The sequence below is a fragment of the Mesoplodon densirostris genome, chromosome X, assembly GCF_025265405.1.
Source record: "Mesoplodon densirostris isolate mMesDen1 chromosome X, mMesDen1 primary haplotype, whole genome shotgun sequence".
NCBI lineage: Eukaryota > Metazoa > Chordata > Mammalia > Artiodactyla > Ziphiidae > Mesoplodon > Mesoplodon densirostris.
Genome location: NC_082681.1, coordinates 3,567,765 through 3,588,136, shown reverse-complemented (window position 1 = coordinate 3,588,136; position 20,372 = coordinate 3,567,765). Strand labels below are relative to the sequence as shown.

General features: G+C 57.3%; 1 protein-coding gene across 5 annotated transcripts; it reads right to left on the bottom strand.

Annotated features, from left to right (window-relative positions):
* Window positions 1–144: 144 nt before the first annotated feature.
* HAUS7 (HAUS augmin like complex subunit 7) lies at window positions 145–19,880 on the bottom strand. Of its 5 annotated transcripts, none has more exons than XM_060087498.1 (11): window positions 19,639–19,880; window positions 18,563–18,678; window positions 14,470–14,537; window positions 11,985–12,046; window positions 8,769–8,860; window positions 8,191–8,349; window positions 7,980–8,076; window positions 7,352–7,576; window positions 6,766–6,864; window positions 6,182–6,296; window positions 145–1,747 (listed from the first exon to the last, which is right to left on the bottom strand). In XM_060087498.1, exons 1-11 carry the CDS (start codon window positions 19,735–19,737, stop codon window positions 1,677–1,679), a joined length of 1,203 nt encoding a protein of 400 aa, XP_059943481.1. In that variant the 5' UTR covers window positions 19,738–19,880; the 3' UTR covers window positions 145–1,676. The 5 variants fall into 5 exon arrangements, with proteins under 5 accessions (XP_059943481.1, XP_059943480.1, XP_059943479.1 ...); XM_060087497.1 differs by lacking the exon at window positions 19,639–19,880 and adding an exon at window positions 19,496–19,590 and having other exon boundaries at window positions 1,174–1,747; XM_060087496.1 differs by lacking the exon at window positions 19,639–19,880 and adding an exon at window positions 19,348–19,483 and having other exon boundaries at window positions 1,174–1,747.
* Window positions 19,881–20,372: the final 492 nt, after the last annotated feature.

The window sequence follows — 20,372 nt, the reverse complement described above, 5'->3', positions numbered from 1 at the left end:
AGGTCCCTCTCTATATATTATTATCTTTGGGACTCTCTTCACTTCAATGTAGATAGAGTGTTCTGTGCACAGTTCTAGGTACCTGTTGTTCATCAAAAAACAATACAGAATATAATTTTCTGTCTTCATTGATTTTATAGTTTTATAGGCCCTGCCTCCCAGTCTGACTTAGGTTCAACACCCAGCCCCAGGCTGGGGCATCTCCCACAGGAGCATCTCCAAGGCACAGCTCCCCCCGTCACTAGGGAGCCGGTTGCCCCTGGTGAAGCTGAAGTGAGCTGTAAGGACAGGCCTTGGTGCGGGCTCATCTTCCACCAGGAATGGGAGATGGTATATGTTTCTCTGATATAATGACCCAGAACTTCTCAGGAGCCTTTAGCGGAGGCTGCCAGGGAAGGAGCAAGGGAAGCAAGGCAGGCGGGAGCAGTCCTCCACCGAGCCCTGTGAGAGCGGGGGCGGGGGCAGCCCGGAGGCAGCCCCAGCCCCAGCCCCTCAGACCCCAGGCTCCGGGGCCTTCCCAGCCCGAATGGCTCAGTCAAGGGTGAAGGACACAGTCAGAACAGGAGGGGAATGAGAAGGCCCTCCGTGATCCAGGAAGGTGACATCATCCCCGGGACCTCCTCCCGGGGCAAGACATGTCAGCACTTGGCAGTGGGCACTCACAGGTCCAGTCTCCTGCCACAGGTCCTCCAGAGTCCCCTGGTCTGGAAGCTGTCAGTGAACCTGGACTGTGGTGCCCAGGGGCCTGCCCGTCCTCCCTCCTCTCACGGCAGCCATCTGGGGGATGCCCCAGGCAGGCAGGGGACCAGGCCCGGGGGCTCTGGCAGCCCAGGTGGGAAGGGGCCTGGCGCCCAGCCCCTGGAGCCTCCTTGTCTACAGCAGCCACAGGGGCCTGGGGGAAACAAAGGTGCAGATGCAGGGGCAGGACAGCGTGGGCACAAGTGAGGCGGCGACCAAGCGCTGAGGGAGGCCCCTCCCACACCGCCTTCTGCCTGCCGCTGGGCTGAGGGAGGCGGGGCCCCACCAGCTGTGCCCGCTCTTGACGGGAGGGAGGTGGCTATGAAGGGCGCCCTGTAGAGAACAGCTTGCTGGCCAACCAGTCAGGCCACCGGCAAAAATCCCCCAGGCCAGTGCCGGGTGACCTGGCGAGGAAGGAGGAAGAAGCACACGCTCCACTGGCCGCGACCCAGATGCAGTGGGCGCCAGCGGCCAGGCCGTGGGGCAGCAAGGAGACCTCACGGGGCATCCCCAAGGCCGGCCCCAGGTGGGCAGCAGAACAGGGTGGGGGGCCGGGCGGGGAACTCTGGTGGCATTCAGCCAGGGGTCGTGACGAGGCATCACCAAGCTTAACAGGCAGTGGCGGCAGCTCGTGGGACAGGCAGGATGGGGCAGACAACTAAGCAGCCCAGGTCGTGATACAACAAAAACTAACACACCATTGTAAAGCAATTATACTTCAAGAAAGGTGTTATAAAACAAAAAAGGTAGGCTGGAGGCAACTTCTTAGAACCTGAGCATTCTTTTGTCCCCAGCTCACACCGCCCCGCCCCACCTCCGGCCCCTCGTCACAGCCCCCCCCCAAATCGCTGAAGGCACGGAGCATGTGGAGGGCAGCCCGGGGAACATGGGGGCTGACCGCTGCCTGGCTCTTCGGGGCAGAGCGCCCTGCTCCCAGGCTACTGCAGGCCATTGGGCAGGCCATCGTTGAAGACCTTGTATTTCCAGATTACCCGTCCCATTCTGATGGCTGCAGAGAAAAGAAAATAGCAAAGTCAATCCAGCACTTCCCAGCCCGTCTCTCCACTGGCCTTCCTCAGGCCCCAGGCCCCCCCACCCCCCTGAGCCAGGAGCCGTGAAGGGAGCCAGGGGCTGGTGAGCACGGCTGGAAGCCCCCGTGGGCGCCAGGCCGAGCCCCAGGCCGGGGCCCACTCGCTTGGCCGCGTCCCTGCCCACCCCTGTCCCCGGAGCCCAGGAGCGAGGGGCTGTTCTGATTTTGATGCTGTGTGGATTTTAGTCAGACCAGCAACCGGTGCACACCCGTCCTCTGCCCTCCCACACGGCAATGTCGGCAAGTGGCATTTGGTCGCGCCCACCCAAGGGTGACTCTGAAGTCAGGAATCATGCAGTGGGCCTCAGCCACCCTCCCTACTCAACATCGACACTCCCTCTGGGGACGATCACATCTCTCCACAGATAGGATTTGGGGATGTCATTTGCCTTTACTAAATCCTTAGATTTTCCCAACCTCTAGACGCCCCAGCCCCGCTCTGCTCCTGGGGCTCCCCCGACCCCGGGCGCATCCTCAGCTCACACGTCTCTCCTTTGTTCCAGGCCCTCGTCGCTGCCTTGCCTTCTCTTGGCTCAGGGCTTGGCTGGGTCGTGTTGTCTCTGGAAGCCTGGGCCCTGCTGCTGAGTCCCTGCTACTCCAGATTGCAGGAGACTAGGCCTGAGGATGTGTCTTCGGGGTCCGTCTGCTCTGTACTCAGCCCTCAGCTCTGCGACCTCCGCCCTCCTCCTTCCTTCCTTTCTCTGCATCAGGCCTCTGTGCTGCTTTTCTATGTCCTTGTTTTGTTTATCTGCCCCCTTTCTCTCTATTCTCAAGATCTGTTGCCTCATCCGTTTTCTACTCTTTGCATGGTTTTCCTGAACACTTTGACAACCATTCTTAACTCCTACGACTGCCTGCTTGCGTTTCTCCTTGTTGGTTCTTCCTAGGTTCCTAGCTATGTTTGGACAAGATACTATGTTAATTCAACTTGGTTGGAAAGTTCTGTTATCTGAATGACCCATTAGGCCTACTTTTCCAGGTCTTTCTTCTCTCTTCTGTGGTGTTGGTCCAGGCTGGGGAGAGGAGGCCTGGGTAGCAGGAGCAGGCAGCGACCAGCCCTCACGCCGTGGACCCTCAGAGGCCAGAAAGAGGTGGGTTTCACCTGGCCACCAGCCATGTCAGGAGCCCGAGCTTGCCATTCATGTCAATCATTTTCCTCACAGAAGAGCAGGCTAGTCTCCCTGGGAGCGCCAATCTGTACAGACCTGCTCTGCTTACACCCTCTGCTTCCAGCCCACCTGCCACTGTCCCCTCCCTGGGACTGCCGGCCACACAGCCCTGGGACTATGGTGGTTCCACCAGGCAGCCTGGCCCCCGCATTGCTCCTTCGGGCTGTCCTCTTGGTTGCAGCTTTCCCCCCCCCCCCATTGCATCCATCAAATTGACTCCATGGACTTTCCTGCTTCCAGAAACCTGTTTGTTTCCAAAATTCATTGATATTTTGATGGCCTGGGAGGCAGAAGGGGCTTTGGGTCCGCCCAGTCGAGCCGGTGACGGGTGAATGACGATGGGATGAGCTGCCCACCCACATTGCCAAGGCCCTGCCCACACACTGAGGCCACGGCTCTGGGTGCCAGCCCTGTAGGTGCACCTGGTCCCCTCACTCAAGCCCCTCACCTCAGGCGTGGGGACGTGCGACCAACATAGCCTGGCTACTGACACCCAGATGGGTGGCCTAGCTTCTTATACCGGGAGGTGAAGTAGCACAGGCACACGGACCTCCCACAGTGGCGGGCCCGAGGCCGCAGAGACCAAGGCCCTTACTCTCTCAGGTAGATACAAGGGAAACGCCAAGGCCCTTCCAACTGGCCCCTGGTGTGGAGTTGCCAGGGGTCATTTCTCTGCTGTGTCTATAGCCCAAGAACGAGTCTCAAACAACACGAGGAAGCGACACAGACCACAGCTGGGCTGGAGGGCTGAACGAGAACAGGGCGCTCCCCCCCTTTGGTGCAGCGCTTGCGCTCAAGACTCTCTGGATTCCGGGGCAAGCAGACACTTCTCTGCAGGCACAACACAGAGGGGAAGCGGAGAGGTTCACACAGCTCAGACGGGAAAGGCGAAGGCTGCCGCTGTGCTGTGAGCCCGGGGCAGGTGGCACGCCGTGGAGAGCACTCGGGGTCATTAATGTCCTAATGAGAGCATGGGCTGCAAGCACAGTACTAACAACTACACACACAGGGGTGAGAGTCACAGCAGCAGCGGTGATGAGGAGAAATGTTAGGAAGGATGTTTAAATGGAGGTTTCTGCTGCAGTTCAGTCAGAAAGGAGAGACACTCCTGGGTGCCCAGGTACACATGTGGCGAGTGTGTGCACGAGGCCAAGAGCGGCGAGAAGGCCAGCGAATTCACGCAGACAGCCCCCCAAGGGAGGGCTCGGGGCTATGTGGCCTGAAGCCAGTCCTTGGGGGTGCACTGGACGGGGGGGGATTGACAGGCAGATGCTGGAGTCGCCGTTGCCTCAGGCAGTGGATAAGAGTTGGGGCAAACAGTAGACCAACCAGAAGGCGCAGAAGGAGAGGATGGGAAAGGAGATGCCCACGAGGGCTCTGCAGAGCTCTGACAGTCCTGGGAATCTAGAAGGCCACGCGCACGCCCGGGGTTGTGCGGGCCCCCAGGAGAGACCTGAGAAGGCCCTGAGCCGGTGCCTCTGCTCGGCCTCTAAGAGGGTGGGAGCAACGAGAAGTGCGGAGTGTGGACGAGAAACACGAAGCTGCACACTCAAGTGGCTCAAAAAACTCCAAATGAGAGAGACGCAAAGCGACCCGCACCGAGACACACTATAATCAGACTGCCAAAAGCCGAAGGGCAAGAGAGATCGGAGAATGGAAGACAGAGGGGACTGTGCAAGGGCCTCAGCTACGTGCTGATGAATGTCAGCAGGTCACAGACCCCCACGTGGGCGGTGGGAGCACAGGGAGAAAATTCTCAGCGGGCAGGGACAGCGCTTGGCCGCGGGCAGGCAGAGGCGGTGGGAGTCTCTAGCGTGCGAGGCATGTTCCATTTCTTAGCCGGGGTTGTGGTTACACAAGTATTGGCTTTAAAGTCATTGGAACTGGATTGAAAGGGAAACACCCAACTTTTCACTTTTCTCTCTCTAAGACTCAGAGAGAGAAAGGGCTATTTTTCTTATCACAAAAGAACAAAAACCTTCTCTGAGTGTTTTTTTACATAAGAAAAATAGACTTACTCAGAAAAAAAGTTTAAAATTAAATTCAGATACAACTTTGCCCCTATCCAACAGCAGAAAGGTTGGAAGGTTCAAAGCCAGCGCTGACGAGGATCAGTAAGATGGAGACCGCTGGCCTCACAACAGTGAGAAGCCTGGCCTCACTGACAAGACGGTGGGAACCCCGCCGCCAGGACGGAAGCACAAATGTCGAAACATGTTCACTGCAACCTTTTTTAAACATTGTCAATCAGGGGAGAAATTCCCTGCGTGATACATGTTCACTGGGGAATATGTGAAGGCTGCAGAGCAGGATGAAGAAAGACTAAATGAACTAAAACGCCTCTGACTCCAACACAGGGCAAACCAACGTCCGTGTTCTAGCTGAAGTCCTACGAGGGATTCTTCTACATTTTTTTCCCTTTAGATAAGTGAAATCATACCGTATATTTCATTTTTAACCTGCATTTTCCTTTTAACATTACATGATACACATTTGCTCATGTCACTGTAACCAAGTTTTGAAACAACCAATACCGTCCCACCATATTCATATACCAGTATTTACCCAAGCATTACCCAAGGGTAAAACCTTGGGTTGTTTCCATTTGTCACTATTGTAAATCCTGCGACAGCATCATGTGTAACAGTATAAAACTGAAAATGACCTACAGGGTCAGTAGTAGAAAACATTAAGTAAATTATAGCAAATACCTGAAAGGAAGTGTTTGATGATTAAAAATGTGACTTCGAGAACATGGGAAAACGCTTAAAATGAGATCCAAGGGAAAGAATAGAACAGTGTTCACATGTTGTAATTCTACTCACCTTACACAAAGAAATAAAAAATGATGAGAGGAAACGGAAGAGAGGGAAACAGACCAAAATATTAACACCGACCATCTCTGGGCCACCACATTATGTAATGTTTTTAGTTTACCTGTGCACGTCTTTACATTATCCCAATTTCCTACAATTAATGTTTTTATTTTATAATCCGTCAGAAGCGTTTCCAAGGGAAGGAAAACCTTAAGCATCGGGAAAAAAAGAAAAAATGTAAGGGGCCCATCCCCAAGTGCGGGTCGAGCACAGAAGGAGGCAGGCACTAACCCGAGGTGCACTGCGAAGGCCGTGTCCCTGACCACCAAACGGGGGACCAGAGCCACAGAAAAGTGGCGACCACATACCTAGACTCATCACAGAATTGTTGCTGCCCCAACAGATCTGCTTGCCCTGCTGCTGCTTCGCCATCTGCACGGCTTTCACCGAGGTGTCAGTGACCTCCACGACCGCTTTCAACAGCTGGGAGGGAGGGAGGGAGGGAGGGAAGGAGGGGACTTGTGGGCTTGAGTGCTGGTGGTCTGACCCACAGAAGGCATCTCCTGCTTCCCAGCCAGCTTGATGCTGAACACCTGCATCCACCCACCAGCCCAGGTTGAGGGCAGGCCTCCCAGCTGGAGAGTCACCCATCAGAGCTCCCCAGACTAACTCCCTCCCCCCTGGCCCGGCGGGGACGCCACACTATCACGGACCCCATCCCACACTGAGGCCACGCAAAGCCAGGGTCACGGTGGGAAAAACACTGCCCCAAGGTAAAAGGGCATTTCTGATGGGAGAGGACTGTGCCCTAACTCAGGCTGTTGGTAGAATCGCAAAGGACAAGCTGGTCAGAGGTTTGGAAGTCTAGGAGCTTTTTTGTTAAAAAACCAAGGCCAGCATCATGGCAGCCCTGAGCAAATGTCAGACTTCCACGCATGGCAACTGTACTCACAGTCATAACCAAAGCTAGCATTCCAGGCCAGCCTCTGGGGATCTGAGTGAATACTGATGTAGTCAGCGCAGCAGCGTGAGGCCACTTTTTCTCATCTGTCTAAACCGGGTCAAGGGCACAGACAGGCAAACATCTGTCTATCTGTCTGGCATAGTTCTTGGCCACACAAGAACGAACAGGCTGTGATACATTTGGGTGTTTCGTGAACACAGAGTGAGGCCAATACAGGGACAGAAGCTGGAGGCGGGACGAGGGTCTCCCACATTCAGGTAGGACCCAGTGCAGGCCGTGCACAAACCTCTTCTGCACCCGGGGTCTTGGCTCAGTTGGCACTCTCCTGAAGGCAGGGGGACCCACAGGGGAACATCCCCATCAGCCCTCATCCCCTCCACGGCACCGCAAGAGGCACCTGCCCCAACTCGCCCAAAGTCCCAGACTGAGGCCTAGGGCCCAGAGCCCAGAGCTCAGCGCGCCACCCACTCGCAGGGAGTCCAAGCCTGTCCAAGCCTCTCCAAGCCCTCAGGTCCCTCACTGGGGGCTAGAGTGGCACCTGGGAGGGAGAGGGAGGGGTGAGGGTGATGCTTACTTGGCTGCACGAGGTCAGAGTCTGGTACGCGGCCTGGATGATGGGGCCGCACGGGCGGAGGCTGGGGCCTGGGCGCTGGCAGCACTCTCCCAGCTCATCGTCATAGACTTGCAGGAAAGCCACGATGAGCTGCCGCAAATCAGAGATGGCCAGGCGCAGCTTCTGGTCTAGGGTGCTGGCGTCGGCCCCGCCCACAGCGGCTCCTTGCTTGTGCTGTGCAAAGCACTGCAAAGCCAGAAGCGGAGGGTCCCTTGAGGCTGCCCTGCCTGTCACAGGGCACCAGGTCCCTAACCCACTTTGTGACAGACAGAAGACCAGAGGCCTGCATGGGCCTCAACGTCCTCCTCGCGACCTCAGTAACGAGGCTGGGTCCAGGGCTGTGGGGAGGGCCACACGCCGAAAGCCCACCCGAGGACGGTCCTGTCCACTCCTCAAAAAGCCTCCCCACTCCTGCCTTCACGGAGCCTGAGCACCCATCACATTCTAGAAACTGCTGGGCATCCATCACCTCGCTTAGGCCTCCCAACACACTCATCGTAAAGACGGGGTGTCTGAGGCTGGGGTGGGCGACATGCCCCACCTTAGGACACGTAGCGGGGCCCCTGCGCCCCTACGGCCAGCGCCTCACCTCCATCCTGAGCGACTGCAGCTTCGAGGCACGCTCCTGCAGCTGCCTGGCCAGCTCTGCCACCCTGTCCTCCTCTGACTCGATGGAGGAGCTGGACCTGCAGGGAGAGAAGGGGGGACACTTCTGTCCTGTGCCATCACGGGCACTGGGGCACCTGTGGGCCACGCACAGAAGGCTCTGTCCCAGGTAACAGGCGGAGTGGGGCGTGTACCTCTGCCAGGCATTGCTCTGCTTGTCGAGAAGTGGCTGCACGCCCAGGGGCCACGCATCACACTCGGGGCTCAGGAGCATCTGCAGGCGGGGGCTCAAGAAGAACTCCCCCAGCAGCGCCTCATTCTTCTCCCTGGTGTCCTCGAAATGCTCTTTCACACTGCAAAGGCAGCCCCAGGGCCACGCCGTCACCGGCCAGAGACCCAAGAGGCCAGATGAGACCGGGCAGAGAGGCCAGGAGAAGGCATCTCCTCCAGTCTCCGAGAGCCCACCCATGTGCAGAGACGCCGCGGGTGCCCACCCTCCGCCGGGGTCAGCCCGTGTTCTCCGAGGCCCACACCACAACTTCACGCCGACAGCCTGGCACCTCGGGCAGCACCCCGGGGTGGGGGTGGGGCTTCCTGCCTAGGCTTGCGGCCCACAGCTCCTGGGCCAGGGAGCAGCCGCCTCTACGGGAGCGGGGAGCGGAGCCGCAGCCGGAGATGTGCCCGGGGCTGGGCCCCTAGCCCCGCCAGCTCCAGATGGAGGACCAAGGGCGCCCACCAGCCATTCCAGGGAGGGCCCGTCCCGAGGCTTTACCTGCGGCAGCTGGAGCCTCCGACAGTCAGGTTCCGGACCACGTCCAGCAGCTGGTCCATGAAGCACAGCTGCTTCTGGGCACAGGCCTGGCCCTGGGCAGGGAAGGCCACATGCACTCACTGGCCAGGCATGCCACGTGCCCCCAGCCCGCGGCTGGCCGCACCGGGCCACTAGCAACCTGGCCCCTACCCAGCAGCGTCGTGGACTGGCTTGGGGCCCCTGGCACAGCAAGACAGGCCATGGCTGTGGCCTGCACCGAACCCACTCCTTGCAGGGAACAAGGACTCGTCCCCAAGGGGCGGCAAGCAGCCAGGCCTTACAGCCAGGCTTCCCAAGCGGCAGCTGACTCAGCCCCCTACCCCAAAGGCGGCTGGGACTCCCAGCAGGGAGCTGTCCGGCCAGGAGCTCAACTCCTTCCTCCTTCCAGAAAGGGGAGAAGGCTCACGGCTGATCCCCATGAGGTAAATACAACCTGAGGGGCCCAGCCTGCTCCCGAGAGCCCTGCATAAGCAAGGATGCTGGGAGGCAAGCTGGGCCCGGCTCTCCGCTCGAGCTCCTCGCTGGCCTGCCCTGACACACCACTGTTCTGGGGAATGCACCAGAATCATGCGCTCAGCCAGCATCACTGGTGACTCAGTATAAAGCCCTCCAAGAAGCACCTGCATTTAAAGTGGGCTGAGAGTTCGGTGCTTTGTGTCCACCTAGAGGGGTGGGAGAGGGAGGGTGGGAGGGAGACGCAAGAGGGAGGACATGTGGGGATATAAGTATACGTATCGCTGATGCACTTTGTTGTAAAGCAGAAACTAACACACCATTGTAAAGCAATTATACTCCAATAAAGATGTTAAAAATAAGTAAATAAATAAAGTGGGCTGAGAGGGAGAGGGCTGAGAGGCTCCTGGTGGCATCTCAGGCCGGGCAGCCCTGTGTGGGGAGCAGATCTGGGGACAGGGCCACATTCTGCTATCATGTTTGCAGCTCAGTTCCCCGTTCACGAGTCTCATGGCTGCGGCTGCCTGGCACTCCCGGCAAGCCTGGCTCTCGGCTGGGTAGCCACGTTGACAGGACCAGTGCCTCTGGAAGCTTCTGGCATCTCCATCTCCTTGCCCTCGGCCTGCCACTGGCTGCTCATCACTACCTCTTGTTGGCGCATTCTCCCAACCTGCCCAAACAACACTGAGCCTGAATGATACACCTGAGGGGCAGCCTGGGAATAGGAGGTGGGAGGTGGGAGGTGGGAGGTGGGACAGTGTCTAGACAGCGGAAATCCTGGGCTGAAACATGAGACCAAGTGCCACTCAGCATCTCACAAAGCCTTGACCAGCGGCCAGGGTTGCGTGCCGTCCCCTCCTCAACAGACCTGGCTCCAGGAGACCCCTCCCAAGCCCAGGAAAGGGAAAGTGCCCCTCACAGCCTGTACACTGAAAGCTACAAAACATCTCTAAGAAAAAGAAAACCTAAATACGTGGAAACACAGCCCATGCTCAAGGAGAGAAAGAGTTAATATGGTTGATGGCAATACCTGCCAAAGTGGTCTACAGATTCAACACAATCTTCATCAAAATCCCAATTGGATTTTTTGCACAAATTGACAAGCTGATTCTAAAGCTCATATGCAAATTCAAGGGGCTCCTAATAGCCAAAACAACCTTGAAAAAGAGCAAAGTTGGAGGATTCACATGTCACAATTTACTACAAAGCTACAGTCATCAAGGCAGTGTGGTACTGGCATGAGGACAGACATATAAATCAATGGAATAGAATAGAGAATCCAGAAATAAACCCTCACTTTTACGTTAACTGATTTTCCACAAGGATGCCGAGGTCTTTTCAATGGTGCTGGGAAAACTGCACAGCCACATGCAAAAGAATGAAGTTGGATACATATCTTACACCACACATAAAACTAACTCAAAATGGGTCAAAGACCTAAATATAAGAGCTAAAACTATAAAACTCTTAGCAGAAAACACAGGTGTCAATCTTAACGACTGGATTTGGCAATAGATTCTTATATATGAAACCAAAAGCACAAGCAACAAAAGAAAAATAGATAAATTGGATTTCAACAATGCTAAAAACTTTTGTGCTCCAAAGGACACATGGAGAAAGTGAAAAGACAATCCACCGAATGGGAGAAAATATTTGTAAATCAAATATTTGATGTGACTTATATCCAAGATATATAAAGAATTCCTACAACTCAATAATAAAAAGACAACCCAATTAAAAAGTGGGCGACAGAAGTGAATAGAGACTTTTCTCCAAAAAAGATATATAAATGGCTAATAAGCACATGAAAAGGTGTTTATCATCATTAGTCATCAGGGAAACGCAAATCAAAACCGCGAGGAGACAGCCCTTCACACCCACCAGGATGGCTGGTGTCAGAAAGATGGACAAGAACAAGTGCTGGTGAGGATGTAGAGAAACTGGAACCCTCGTACATTGCTGGCGAGGATGTAGGATGGCACAGCCACTTTGGAAAGCAGTTTGGCGGTTCCTCAAAAAGTTAAACGTATTCGAAAAATCCAAAAAGTTAAAACAATTCCACTCCTAACTATATACCCAAGAGAACTGAAAACATGTCTTCTGTCAAAAACGTATAAAGAATAGTCACAGCATTGTTTATAATAGCCAAAATGCAAAAATAATTCTTTCAAATATTCTTTTTAAATTTTATGGGTAGGTGGCAGGGTTTCTTTGATATGGGGGTGGATTAGGCCTGCCTCTGCATGGAAACCCACGGGTGGGCAGCACGTGGGGGAAAGTGCATGGGCTCAGGAGCCAGAAGCCTGGGTTTGAGGCCAGGCTCTGTCACTGGGTAACCTTGAGAGACTTGTCTGTCACCTTCCCCATGAGATGGGGCTAAGACAAGTACCTCCTGCCAAGTGTGGGTGTGACAATTACTGGCATGGAAAGTACTTACCATGGTGTCGGTGTGTATGAAGTCATCCACCAAGGACAGGATGTGCTCTCTGTCCCTTCGGGCATCAGAAGCCAAAGATCCTTCTCAGCCTCCTCAGCCACCCTCCCCTCTCGGCCCTAGAGATGGCTGGGGTCTACCCAAAGGAATCCTATGGGTTCCTGCCCCAGGGGGCTAAGAAGCGGGGACTGTGGGCGCTAGCTCCTGGGCCTGAGGGAAGAAAGCCCTCCCATGCCTACCCCAGTGTCACCGAGGCCCCCAGCCCATGGGGACAGAGGGCCTTCTGTTACCTTCAGGAGCTCGTGGTCATCCAGCCCACACAACATCAGCTCATGGCCCAGTTTCACCATCTCTGTTGGAACACAAGGATCCAGTTACCGCAGACACCCACCCAAACAGGCAAGGACACCACACACCCATGCAGGGTGCTGAGTGCTTCCCTGGTAAGGGTGCTCCTGCTCTAGCGTCAGCAGGCCCAGCACCCATGAGGCTGGGCTGGGCCTGGAAGACCCAGGTAAACAAGGACGCAGGTGGAAGACACCCCAGGTGCCAGGACTGCGTCTTGCTGTGTGACCTATACCCAGTCACTGCCCTTCTCTGGGGGCCAGTTTTCTCACCTGAAATAAGAGGTCGCATTCAATGCTCTTCCAGCTGCCTGAGGAGCCCACAGAGGCCAGGGAACCTTCCAAACATGCTGTGTGCCACGGTTTCAGAGACCTCACCAAGCCAAAGCAAAAGGAATCGTCTCACATCTGTCAATGTCCTACACACCTTTCATGCCATCATGGCCCTTCATTTTGCTGGCAACCCTAGGAGGTGGCAACCCTTTCATTTCACAGGTTGGGAAACTGAGTCCCTGCATGGTGCAAGGAATGCTCGGCCATGTCTTCCAGGGAGCCCTGGGCATTTTCTGAGTAACCATCTGGTATACAAAGGAAGGCCAGAACTTGGAGCCAGAAAGCCTGGGGTCAATGCTAGCTCCATACCCCCTCCCCCCAGCCCTGCAGCAATGTCCTTACCCTCACAGCTCCCACCCTCATGTGCCTCAGTGGCAGAACACACATCTGCTTTGGAAGGTTTGGTGCTAGAAGCAAGCAGAGCATCTATGTGAAAGCATCAGTCATCCTGGAGACACGGTACAAATGCCAGTTATACCCCCAGCACATGTGCTCAGCCCACATCCCTTCACCCCAAATCCTGGCGTACTCCCTGGCCCCCCTCTCACTTAGCCCACATCCGAGTCTCATCGTGGCCGGACTCGTGCCCTGTTAAACCCAAAGGCAGGCTGCAGCCCTCCTCAGAATGAAGGCCAACACCCTTCTGCGGCCCACAAGGCCTGGCCTGATCTGGCCCCGTGGCCCCTCTGACCTCATCCCACCCCTTGCCCTCACTCTACACTCGACGTCAGCCACCCCAGCCTCCTGGCTGCTCCTCCAAGCTGCCAGCCACACACAAGCCTACCTCAGGCCCCTTGCACTTGCTATTCTCTTGCCCTGAACACTAATCTTCCTGATACCTGCCTGGCTCCCTTCCTCCCTTCCTGCACGGCTCTGTTTTTTTTAAACAAAGGCCTTCCCCAGCCACCTTGTGTCAACAGCTCCACCCTTCTCTCTCCCAACCCACCCGAGCACCACCTTGCCTTCACCCGGCTTGTTTACGGCGCTTCTCACCATCTGATACACTGAGAATTTGGCCGCCTTCTGTGCATCACCCGTCTCCCCCAGCTAGCAAGTGAGCTCCTAAAACAGTGCCGGGTGCACAGTGGGTGCTCCATAAATACCTGTCACGTGAATTTGGGACTTCTACTTCCCCTACCTGTCCCGGTTTCTCCCAATTATACTCTTTCACAAGCACTCATGTCTACCACCTGCTCTGCCACTCAGCGCACTCCCGTGGGGTGGGCAAGGCTGAGCACCCACACTTTACAGAAGAGGAAACTGAGGCTGGGAACGGCAAGGGCCAGGGTCGGCACCCATGCGTGTATGTGTGTTAGAGGATTCAGGTGTGGCCTGATGACCAGGCTCGCCCGGCCTCAACACGGTCCCATCAGGAGGAACGTGCCGGACATGACGGTGCTGGGGAGAAGGGCAGCGCCTCTGTGCAGCCCAGGCCGGCCCCGCAGGCTCCAAGACACAACCCCTGTTCTTCTGGCCCATTGCAGCCTCGGGGACAACTGTCCCCAGATAACTAACTTGACAGTGCCAGCAGCGGCACGGGTCAGGAATCGGGGGTCCAGCTAACCCACCCTGGAGCTGGGGTGGGGGAGGGAACACAGGCCCCTGGAAAGATGGACCTTTGGAAACACTGTTGTGTGGGCAAAGAGCCAGCCGCCATCTTGAGGACTGCAATGCACTCCCCTTTACCTAATGTTCACGGCTGGGTTAAGGACAGTTTCTGCCAAAAAAGGATCAAAAAGAAGCGGTTCCAAGATAAGGCCCCAGAGACCCGCAGAGAGCTGCCCAGCATGCTCCCAGGAATGTCTCGTGTCACGTGCACACACACACACCAGCGCCACGTGGACGGGCCACTGGTGGCGTCAGCAACAATGGCTGTCTCTGCCCCCAGCACCTCAGTGGATGGGCTGGCAGGGTCTCCTTCACGTGTGCAAGGGGGGGCGGATCCTAGCAGGCTCTAGTAATATCCACGGAGTGCGCACCATCCAGAAGAAAACACCAGTCCAATGGGAAATTCGCAACCTGCTAAGGAGGCTGTGCACCAGGTGAGAACGGCCCCGAATCCACCGTTCAACAGCAGGCTCCCACAGCGGAGACCCACCTTGGATCTTCACCTCGGCTGAGGCCCCCTTAGGTGAGCTGAACCTGTCTTGCCAGGAGGGACAGACCCTGCAGGGAAAGAGCAAAACCAGTCAGGCCTGGGTGGGCTGCAGGGGCCCCTCACACCCCTCCTTACTCATGCTCCTAAAAGTGAATCTCTGTACCTAGGTGCTAAATGCCACTGGAACACTTACTTTAAAATGGCTAATCTTATGATTTCAACTCCATAAATTATCAGAGAGACAAAAAACCAAAATATTTCTGAAAGCTTACCTCAGAAATGTGAATGTGAATACTGAAATTAAAATTCTCACAATAAAAGAGATGAAATGACTGCCCAAGAGAAAACACTGAATTCCTCAGAGCACTAAGCTCTTTATCAGGGGCTGGCTTTCCTTGAAATCATGGCGCAGGTCTGTTTGGAGGATGTCCGAGAAGGCCCTCCTTGCTCTGGCGTCCTTGCGGGCCTGGCTTGGGCCCCCTCTCGCACCTCTACGTGTGTGTCTGCCCTTCTCCGCCTGCAGCGCTTTCTTCCCGTCCAAGCCAAGCACACCGAGTTGGCTCCAACTCACCATGAAGCCCACAGCTGACATCACTGCCCCAGGGAAGCCAGGGGCGGGCTGGACATGCCTGCAGCCAGCTTGGCATCCCTCCGTCGCTGCGGGGCCTGGGAGCTGTCTTTCCACTGCGCTCTCACCTCCCAGACTTCAGGCTCACCGAGGCCAGGAGCTGACTTTCTGTTCTGTATTTCTAGGCCCTAACATGGCAACCAGCACTGAAATGGTGGCCAGTGGGCATTAACGAATGGATGACCACAGCCCCATGTCACGGAATAATCTGCCATTAGTAAATGCCCGTGCTTAGCTCTTTTAACAGTGGGAATGTTTTTAAACTAACATAAGTTAACAGGAGATGATGCTACCCCAGGTCACAGCTTTGAGCCATTCAAGGGCTCCTAGCATGGGCTCTGGGGTCACGGTCCCAACCTCCCAAGTGGGGAAACAGCAATCGCAGCTGTCCCCCTTGGCTTGGTGGAGCCCGAGCCTTGATGATACCACACAGATAAACGGGACGGTGGCCACCTGTAACCATCCTGCCTTAAGATGCCAAGCTGATGGGCAGAACCATTTCCAGACACAGACCACATCCAAAGGCAGTAAGGGGTGCAATATACCGGCAGGCGTCACAAGCGACACACAGCACGGGCTTCCCACTGTGTCTCTTCCATGAGAGGGGCGCAGTCTGAGCACCGCGTCCCCAGCCCCAAGCTCCACGCCTGACACAGCACCGAGGCCATGGGAACTTCGCTCCAGCTGCTTGCCAGGGAGCCCCAGGATGACTGGGGCCAGGACCCCGCCCTGCTACGGCAGTATGGGGGACCAAGCCTCAGCCCCAGGGACCTGCTGACTCACTCATCATGGTGGGAGAGGGCAGGGTCAGTGTTCGATGGAGAAGGCTCACTGTTCCTTCCCTGGGGCCATGCCTCCAAACGCCTGCATCCCAGGTCACACCTGCCCCAACTATGCTGGGGCCCTGGGAGCTAGTGGAGCCACCCTGACCCGACCTGAGGCACCAGCCCCCGCTCCCTTGCAGGACTGCAGGGAAGAGGGGGCGGGGCAGCCACCCATTCTGCCAAAGAGGGCGGGAGGAGGAGCCCCTGCTGTGTGAAAAGCTAGGAGGCTGGCCCTGGGCCTGGTTGCCAGGCAACATTCCCACTCACAAAGCACCAGAGAGCAGAGAGCACTCAGTGATCCATCAGGCTGGACCTCAGCAAACCACTTCAACACGCTAAAGAATAAATCCCCGAAAGCCTGAGTGACCTCACTCACAAAGGGCTTTCATTAAACTTGATTTTCCTGAAGCAGCAGGGAGCAGGGCAGAAACTAACGGTGCTCAAGGCCTTGAACGCAAGTACAGTTCAGGAGCCAAGGGAACCCATGCGCCTTAACCTCAGCAATCTAGGGGCCCCACGGCTCTGCCCCACCCGTGCTGAGGGGCCAGCTTGGCATAGAGGACCCCAAGAGCCACCACGCCCAGCCCCCCAGCCAATGCTGCGTGCAGTTTCCAGGTTCCGCCCAGACAGGGGTGAATAGGCGGCCCTAAAGGAGGCTGAAGTGGTGAAGCCACGTGCAAAGCCAGCAGGAAAGTGGGAGAAACTGGACTCTGTGCAATCCTCTGGCCATCGAAAGGCCTACGGCACTTTTGCCAGCTTGGGATCATAAAAAGCAACTGGACATTCCCTGGTTGCTTCTTAAAAGGATTCTGTTTCCTGTATTTAAAAAAGCACTAAAAGCATTTGAGGACTGCAGCCAGAGGCTCTCACCCATGCCCCCTCTGGCCAGCAGAGGGACCCAGTCCCCAGCTTCCACCTGGGCCAGGCAACTCTGGCCTCCCTCCCACGAGAGCCTCTCTAAGACCTGACTCTGGCCTCCCTCCTCCTGGGAGCGTGTTCAAGATCCCCGAACTAGCCCAGGCCATCCCCACTACTACCTCTCCTCCCAGGTTCCTGGACCAGGCGCTGGTACCTCCAGGGCCAACAGTGGCTGTCACGAGAGCCACTGCCATTACAAGCCAGGCTCCTGCCATCTTTTCCCAGGGCTGTTGCAGCAGCCTCCGTATTGGTCTCCCTGCCTCCAGCCTCTCCCCTCCAAATCCATCCACCACAGGACTCCCAAGTCACCCTGCCAAAAATGCCAATTTCAGTATGTCACTCCCCGGGTCCCGTGCCCGTCCTGCCCAGAGCCTAAAGTTCAAAGGCCTTCACGTGGCTTGGAAGGCTCCACGTGAGCTGCCCTGGGCTGCCATTCAGGCCACTGCTGCCCGGCTCTCCCTCCCACACCTTGACTCCCCACTCCTGTGGAAACGAGTGCCCACCATGACTCGTTCCCTCCCAGATCAAATGCCACCTCCTCCCTGCCAAGGTCCACAGCACTCAAGACTGCAGAGGTGCGCCCAACACTGGGATCAGTGCCTGAGCCTCTGTGGCCACTGAAGTCCCAGCTCCTTGAGGACACCCATCTGTGTCTGAGGCACCTAGAATGGAATTCCGGTAAGCATGTGTCTGTGTGCCTACTTGTCACCCCACAGCCTGGAGCATGTCTTTTTTTTTTTCTTTTTGCGGTACGCGGGCCTCTCACTGTTGTGGCCTCTCCCGTTGCGGAGCACAGGCTCCGGACGCGCAGGCTCAGCGGCCATGGCTCACGGGCCCAGCCGCTCCGCGGCATGTGGGATCTTCCCGGACTGGGGCACGAACCCGTGTCCCCTGCATCGGCAGGTGGACTCTCAACCACTGCGCCACCAGGGAAGCCCTGGAGCATGTCTTAAGTATGTTCAACGCTGCACTGCAACCTGGGGCTGATGGCGGGGGTGGGGGTCCCACATGGTGCCTGCCCTCCAGCAGCTCCCAGTGCTCTGGAGAGCCAGACAGGACAGCAGGCCAAGACCCAACCAACAGGCTGAGGGCTCTGGCAGGGGTGCGCTCAAAAGGCTGTGGGTGTCCAGAGGAAGGAGGAATACGTTTTGCCCTGGGAACTAGAGACTTCCTAAAAGGAGACAGGATGTGTGAGCTGGGTCTTTGAAGGCTGTATAGGAGTATGTGTGACATGCAGACACCTGGGCAGGCTTTGCTTCCCTTGCACGGTGCCAGGCACACACACCCAGCTGCACCTTGACCCAAAGGACTGGGAAATGGGGACTGGGGTCTTGGCCCTGCCTGCCACTTCTCGGTGGCAAGACCTGAGACAGTTCTCAACTCCAGCCTGACGCTCAGCTTCCCAGTCTGAAAATGAAAGGACTGAAGTACATCATTTCCCAGGTCCCTGCCCGCTCTGAAACTAGTAGTTACAGCAAGAAAAAACGCTCAGAAGCCAAGCTCAGCTTCTGTGAGGCGGCAAACAGAGGAGCTGAAGCACTGCCCGGGGCACTTTCTTCCCAGATCTGAGCACGGCTTCACTTCTTATCTAAGCAGCTGCTCTCACAGTGACGGGGGATGGAGGACAGCTCCTCAGATAAAGAACAAACCCCATCTTCCCCCCAGTGGGTTGAGTGGTGCCCGTGTACCCCAGGGGTGGGGGAGGAAGAAACCAGGCTGTTACCGTGCACACATCCACTCCAGGATTTCCAAGCGGTACTTCGAGGGGCTACACAGCAGTTCCTGAATGGTCTTTGGTTCTGTGATATAAAGACCCTGGAGGAAGGGGCAGCTGAGGTCCTAAGCAAGGAAAGGGAAAGCCAGGAAGCTTTAGAAAGCCAACATCAGCGAAGGGCTGAAACGCACATCTGCAAAAACGCTCTCAGCGCACCTCTGTTCACGCACGTTCCCGGCCGCCCAGCACCCACCAGGCGGGTCACACACACCCCACCACCCCCGCCAGGCGCGCCAGGCGCGCCCGGCACACTGGCAGCGCTGTCGATCGCGCCCAGAGTTCAGTTCCCCTTATCCGCGGCTCCGGCCGCCCGCCACTCCGCCTCCTTTACGGACGCCCCCTCGGAGCGCAAGCGGTAGTTTGACGTGGTAGCAACTAGGGGCTTCGGAGAGATTCCGATGCCGGCTCCAGGCTGGGCGCAAAGGTAAAGAGGAGGGAAAGGGCCGACGGGGCCGATCGCGGACGGGAGGGAGGTGTCGCGGGGCAGGGGAGAGGAGAGGGGGTGAGGGGAGAGCCGGGACGGGGTGGGAGAGGGGAGGGGCGCGCGGGTAGCGGCCCCGGGACCGCTGCCTGACCTCGCAGGGCGGGCCTCCTCACCACCGCTGTCACGGGCATTGGCCGCTGACTCGGAGGGGGAGGCATGGACCCCGCCCATCTGTCTCCCCCGGACCCCGCGAGCTCCTCGAGTCCCGGGCCTATGGGCCCCGACCCCCGCCGCCCGCGCCTGCACTCACTCCGCGCGCCCGGCCGGGTCTTGCAGCGACAGAAGTTCAGGTGCGGTAGGCGCACGGCGCCTGCCTGAAGTACCAGGCACGGGACGTGGACACAGCGAGAATGAAGGCCTGGGGCCGCCCAAGGAGCCGAGAAGGACGCCCCACATACCTTCCCCCGCAGCAGGACCCAGGGTGCAGCCTGCAGCGGCGACTGGGGCGGCGCGCCCGGCGCCGCCGACTTCCGCAGCAGGCCCTGCCCGCCCCGCCGCCCGGCCCCAGCCGCCCCGGGGCGGCTCCTCGGCCCCGCAGCACCTTCAGTTTCGCGAAGACCTCCACGGCCGCCTTGAACACGCTGTCTCCCCCCTCCTCCTCGTAGCCTCCGCCGCCGCTGCAAGCACCCAGCAAGGCCATGTTTCGCGCTCGGAGCCGCGCCCCGCCCCCAGGCCCCGGGCTGACTGGCCGGCCCAGCTGCCAATCAAGCGCCAGCTGGTGCTCCTCCTGCCACCCGCCTGCACCGGGGCCCGGGAGTGGCCCGGAGACGCGGCCCACCCCTCCCCCACTGCGCCTTTCCCCTGGGCCGCGGCTCCGCCCAGGAGGCTGACCTCAAGGAAGGGGGCGGAGCCGGGGCTGGCGCTCAGTAGCCCGCTCTCCCGCGACCCTCCCGCCCGCGGCCGGGTCGGAGGACGCGGCCGGGAGAGAGCCTTCCAGGAGAGGGCGCTCCTACCCTAGTCGGTTTCTCCGCGGGAGGACGAAGCGGGGCCTGGGTGACCGGACAGAACTGGGACTTGAGCGCCCCATCTCCCAGCGCGGGGCTCTGTCTCCGGTTTCCCACACTCACAACTGTAGTTAGAGGGAGGTTTCATGGGTTCGAATCCGGCCCCAGCTGTGTGACTTTGGGCGGGTTACCTAACCTCTCTGTGCCTCCTTACCCTCACCTAACGTGGATAATGAAACCACTTCCCTCCTTGGCTTGCTATGAGGATGGAATGAGGTAATAATTCCTATAAAATACCTAGAACAATACCTGGCATGTAAAAAACACTATG

Coding starts and splice junctions, on each gene's coding strand:
- HAUS7 (XM_060087500.1), bottom strand. CDS start 19,737: ATGGCCTTGCTGGGTGCTTGCAGCGGCGGCGGAGGCTACGAGGAGGAG. Junction 14,538..18,562: donor CTGGAGTGGATGTGTGCACG/GTAACAGCCTGG, acceptor CTTTCCCTGCAG/GGTCTGTCCCTCCTGGCAAG. Junction 2,712..6,181: donor CAATTCTGTGATGAGTCTAG/GTATGTGGTCGC, acceptor CTAGGAACCTAG/GAAGAACCAACAAGGAGAAA.